Below are 5,897 nucleotides of genomic sequence, written 5' to 3' on the forward strand. Positions count from 1 at the left end.
GTATAATTTCCTGCCATGGCAGGGGGTCGGACTAGATGATCTACTCAGGTCCCTTCCGACCCTAGAAACTATGAAACTATGACTTGCCATCCTCCTGTAGGTATGGGTATTCTGAGCGACACAGACAGAGATAGCATGTGCCCCTGGCTGGTCTCTGGAGACCTGACCCCTGGAAAACCAGGTCCTATTGACTGCAGTAGGAATCCCCATGGTTCTAGGGTGCTAGGGTTGGTCTAAAGCAAGACAGGAGCTCAAAAGAGAAGCAGTTACCTGAGGTTTACTTGAATGTGTGACTCTCAGTACCTCCCCGGCCAAATCCTGAAAGGCAACCAGAACGTAGCTGGTTAATACCAGGGATGGGGAGCGTTAGGACCTTCCCATGAAGGCAATTCCATCTTCTGGTAAGCACAGTGTGTGATACTCCCTTGCAGTGTCCTATTATTGCCACAGATAGCACCTTAGCACAATATCTGAGCCACCATAGGACAGAAGGAATACTCTCCCAACTTGTCTCAGAAACATGACACAAGGGCTGCCTCTATCAGCCTGGCCCACACATAGGGTTACCATATTTCCAATTTCAAAAAAGAGGACACCCATGGGGGGCAGGAGGGGAAGGGGTATATGACTGGGGGGGCAGTGATCTGCCCCCTGCCTCCCCAGCCCTGCTGGAGCCCCTCACTCCTGACCTGTAGCCCCTTTCCCACCCCCCAACCTTGCTGGTTTGGTGCTCCTCACTCCCAACCCACAGCTCCCTGCTCCCCACGATGCCCCTCACTCCTGACTCACAGCCGCTTGTCCCCCCCAACCCTGCTGGTGCCCTGTACTCCAAACCTGCAGCCCCCTGCTTCCTCCCAGCCTTGCTGGTGCCCCTCCCAACCCGCAGCCCCTTTCCCACCTCCCAGCCCTGCTGGTGCGCCTCACTCCTGACCCGCAGCTCCCTGCTCCCCCCGGTGCCCCTCACTCCTGACTCACAGCCTCCTGCCCTCTCAGCCCCACTGGTGCCCTTCACTCCTGATCTGCAGCCCCTGCCCCCTTAGCTCTGCTGGTGCCCTCATTCCCGACCCACAGCCCTGTCTCCCAGTGCTGCCAGTGCCTCGCCTTCTGACCCGCAGGCCCTGCTCCCTCCCAGTCCTGCTGCCCAAGCAGCTTGCTCACGCACACAATTTCCTGACCGCCAATCAGCTTCCCCATTGCCCCCCAGACCCGACCAAAAGTAGAGGCAAAGCAAAAACCCAGGCATTTGCTTGCATTTTAAAAAACCTCCCCAGAAGGAGGACAAAGGACCAAAAAAGGACCAACTATGGGAGGCAATTTGGACTAAACCATCTGAAATATGCGTAACCCAGGCAGTACTCCAAGACATATGGACTAGAAAACATTTAATACACAGGGACCTGCCTTTATTCAAGAAAAGAGAAACTCAGTGGGGTAAGGGTGGCTTGGGGAGCTGGAGTACAGGATGCAGCCTCCAACTTCTAGGTTGCTAGTTGCAGTGCAGCCCTGCTCCAGCCATACCCAAAATCCAGCCCCTGGCCTCTACACTATGTCAGGGAACAGAGACAGCTGAAGTCACTGTATAGCAGGGACAGCAGCCTGTCAAACTTAGGAGAAAGGGTTAGCCACCTGCCTTGGAGCAGGATGACCAGGCTAGAGACTGAGTTGCCCTCTCAGCACATAGCACCTCCGTCTCTCCTGCTCTCTGCCTGTAGCATCTGGTGGTGCTTGAATTTGCCTTAAAAAAATGAGTTGGATAGAGGAAGAGCATGTCATTTGTCTCTGCTGTTACTTCATGTTACCAGGGGTGGACCACGTGGCCCTAAGCAGGGCTCAGACTTAGGAGATGCCGGAGTTAGAGACTCTGAACTGGACTTAGATTTCCAGCCACTATGTTAGTCCTCAGCTGAAAAAAATTAAATCCCAGTCTTCCCTTTATGGCAAGGGGACCAAATCCTGCATCTCCCAAGGTGTCTGTGAGGCATTCAAGGAGAGTCCCTTCCTTCAGAAACCGATGACCACTGCTGTTCCTATTTCTCCTAATTAATGTGACCTGTCTAAGGCGAGTCCCAAGCCCAGCTCTCCCATCCAGAAGCCTGGTACATCTTTAAACCTTCTAGGGCTACAAAATGTCAAATGATTCCAAGTTTCCCAGTCAAACCATAGGCTGACAAGCTAAATTTGTACTGCGCAGACAATGATCTTGCTGGGACAAAGGACACAGCTTCATTGTCCAGCACATCCCAGAGGCCACTGTTAAGGCTTAATAATATCCTGACTTGCAAACAGGACTGTCTTGAGGACAGCGTGCAGACAATATGGCATTCCAAGCAAAAAACCACTGAGCTTTCATGGGAGACCACATTAAAAAGGGGCAGATGGTGTGGCAGGAATTCAAGTGGAATTCCACCTTCTCTAGCACTGGAGCCACACAAATGATTGTGTTTGGGGATTTGTTCTTTCTATTAGTAATTATTCAACCTGAAAAATGTAAGTGCAGAGTCAGCTTTGGGCAGTGGGGGCCAAGATGTAGGGACTCAGACTTGAGTCTTGGAACCTGTTAGAACTTCCCCAGCCTTCCAGTCCAAAAAGCTTTACAGATTTTGAGACTCCTTCCAACCTTTTTTCTTCCCAGTCTCTAAATGATTCTGCAAACTGCCCAGACCAGTGGGTGTCTTAAAGTTATGACTGTTTGGCTGGACTGATGCATGTATGTTAGTGACTGTGGGCATGAGTGGGACTCCACAGAGTGAGCTGGCATCCAGCCTGTGAAGGTGGACAGATACTTTTGCACTGGGCAACTTCCTCCCTACAGTAAAAAGTGCAAAACTTAAGAGACATGGCAGGTACAAACTGCAGGCCCATACTGCCAGCTCTGAGTAGATGTAATGGCCATTAGCTTCAGGGAAATCTAGGGTAAAACTCAAGGAAGGGAAGACATGATTCTGTTTTCCCCTCAAGTGCTTCACATCGCTCTATGGCTACTGGCACTGAAATCAAGGGTAGTTTTGCATCTTTAAAAAAACCAAAAACAAAAACCAAGCAAAAAAACCCCAGCCCTACAATGGGAGCACATTTAGATCAATACTGAGCACTTTTCTAAAGCTTACTGAGAGATGCAGCTCTCCAATGTGACAGAGAGGAAATAGCCAGTAACTCACAGAGTAGCTGGAAAGCAAGACATTTGAGGAACTGCTTCCCCTCCAGTGACAACAATGACTTAGAAATCTGTCTCATTGAGGAAAAGTTGCATGACCCCAGGAGGAAAGGAAGGGATGCAGAAGGGTGACCCCATGCTGGAGTAGATATATAGAAGTGTATCTAAGTACAGTGGATATAAACCTATTTTGGGATATGCAGGTGGATCAACTTGCTTGCATGTATGACCAAAAAAGAGGATCTGAAGAAAAAAAGAGGATACTGGTCCATTGGGGGCTAAATATCCAGCAGCAGTGGTTGCAGATAGGTGCATGGATGTATGTACATAGGTTTCTGCACTGGAATGCAGTTGTCCTTCTCAGCAATAAGGACAGAAGCCAGTGTCCAACACCAACTCTCCTCCTCCAGAAAGCCTCTTGCTTCTTTCATCACCCATGGAAAAACCTACCTTTGGGTCCAAACAAAGCAGAGTAACAAGGCTGGTTGCAATAGGGCTTGCCATCATGCTGCAGAGAGAAGGGAGAGTCTTCAGTGACACAATAATCAGGGCAGCCTTGAGAAGAACAAACACCCATGACTGCACATCTGCACCGACTCAGCTAAGTCCCTGGGCCCCTGAGTAATACTACAAGCAGGGGTCTAAACGCAGAATTCCCATTTCTCTTGCCCACATTCAGCACACCCCGCTTCATTCCAGATTTCCTCCCAGATCTGCCAAAGCAGCTGATTCTTGACCAACAGCACCTACTGGTACTTCAGTCCAGGGCCCTGAACAGGGACTTGACATCACTTTCATATGTATCTTCCAGTAACTGAGAGATGTGCAGTGAGAAGCAATTCAAAACCTGGTCTAAGGTCTTAATCCTGTCTCTTCTCACCTGAAATAGGCTTTGAGGACAGGTCACTATATAAGACTAATGCAGTCCTCCTGCAGCACCCAGCCTACACTTCTGGTGACTTCCTGCCCTGTCAGATGTAGTGAGGAGTTTCCTCACTTCCCCACAGTTTCACCAGCTTGGCAACTCCCTCACTACAGGCCACATGCCTCCATCCTGACAGGATAATCTCCATCACTATGGACATCCCCACTCCATCAGTCGCTATTGTATATGAGATCCAGCTGAGTAATACTGGAGTACCCCAGTCTAACTGCTTGCCACCAAGAAAACACCCAGCTCTGAAGCTGGAGGAGTTGACTAGTAAATTCTTCTGTTGCAAAGAACTCAGAAATACCACAACAGGCCAAAAAGGGTTTAACACTATGAATTCTTCTGTGAAATCTCTAGGTTTACCTTGTGAACCACATTTGCACACCTAACAGTGCATGGCTCCCCATGGCACCTATGAAAGAGTCTCAGTGGCACCCTAATTGAGAATCACTGCCCTAGAGGCAGAATCCCAACCATCCTTAGACTGCATGGAAAACACTGAAGGATTCGTGCCTTGTTGAAGGACGTCCTCCAGAATCTCCACGTTCTTTTCAATGGAAGATCTTTCTATCCCCTATGGTTGTGAGTGAAGTAATTGATGCCTGCAGAGCAGTTGAACCAAGAGCTCCAAGAGATGTGACCTCCTTCAGTCTTCTCAAGCAGGTCTCACAGACCTTGCAACAGTGGCATTTGCTCTTTTCCACCCAAGGTGCCAAGCAGTTGAGAATTTCAGAAAGGGCTTTTTTACTGTGGTCAAGTGTCTAACTTTTTGTGTAGCCTCCCTGACCTGCAGGGGACTTAACACTTGCTCTTCAGCTTTTCCCCAAAAAAAGAGCTAACAGGATTGGGGTGTACCCTCTCTGCACTGTCCCATGGAGGTAGACAAGAGGGAGTGGGAGTCCATTTTATAGCCAGGAGGAGGAGCCAGAACTAAAAGTCAGTCAGCTGGGCTGCAAGGAGACCAATGCAGCTGTCTAGGCCTGAGGCAGTGAGCTACTGATGTGGCTACAAGTCGCACCTTCCCTGGCACCTGTTGGGAAGATAGTTCTGAGCTGGGCAGTGCACCAGGAGCAATGGTTTGTAGAGGAGCTGGGCTGCCTGGATCTGACTACTAACAACCCCCCTCCAGAAAAAAAATAATTGTACAAGAATTACAAGCCATTGTTCTGTATGTGTATGCACACAATGGGAAGAGGGGGTAAAACCCAATGACAGACTAAAACCATGCATCTTCTGTTGCTGCAAAGCCCAGTTCCCAAGATTTGCAAGGACAGCATTTGTGACAAGTGAGGGGCTCGAACAAACAGCTGTGTAAAGATCCTTGACTGTCTAAAAAATCTGTCCCAAATGTTCGATCTGGCTAGTGCTTAGCTACATCTAATACCAGGACAAACCCCTCCCGACACAAAGTTGGAAGGTGTCTCAAAACTCAAAGCCTTACCTCTGCATGGCCTCCTGAAGTCAGGGTCTTGCTACATTTCTCACACTTCAAACAGGGTCGGTGCCAATCCTTCCCCAGGGAAGTAACCTTCTCAGCTGCCAGAGCAGAGAAACAAGTTAGTAACATGTCAGGATTATTAAATAGGAACAACTACAATAAAACACACCTCCTTTGAAGAGGTCTTTCCAAGGCTTTGGATCAGGGGTGTCAAACGTACAGCCCTCAGGCTGTATCCAGCCTCTGGGACTCCCAGAAGGGGCACAAATTTGTGGAGGAAGCATGGGCAGAGCCCACCACCAGAATTCACAGTACAGAGTCCAGGTGAAGATACAGGTAAGCAGTTATTGCAGCTGCATTAACCCCCATGGCTG

The 5,897-nt window shown here is 49.3% G+C and overlaps 1 protein-coding gene across 1 annotated transcript in view; it reads right to left on the reverse strand.

The window, feature by feature from the left end:
- Positions 1-5,667, reverse strand: part of CRIP1 (cysteine rich protein 1) — a 7,885-nt gene extending 2,218 nt beyond the window's left edge. Inside the window, exons 1-3 of the mRNA XM_019530732.1 lie at positions 5,527-5,667; positions 3,605-3,662; positions 271-318 (exon numbers count right to left, since the gene is read on the reverse strand). Of these exons, the coding sequence (XP_019386277.1) occupies positions 278-318; positions 3,605-3,662; positions 5,527-5,652 (225 nt within the window). The 5' untranslated portion in view covers positions 5,653-5,667 and the 3' untranslated portion in view covers positions 271-277. The remainder of the gene's footprint in view (positions 1-270; positions 319-3,604; positions 3,663-5,526) is intronic.
- Between the last annotated feature and the right edge of the window lie 230 nt (positions 5,668-5,897).

Source organism: Crocodylus porosus, unplaced genomic scaffold, assembly GCF_001723895.1.
Source record: "Crocodylus porosus isolate Cpor-Errol unplaced genomic scaffold, CroPor_comp1, whole genome shotgun sequence".
Lineage (NCBI taxonomy): Eukaryota > Metazoa > Chordata > Crocodylia > Crocodylidae > Crocodylus > Crocodylus porosus.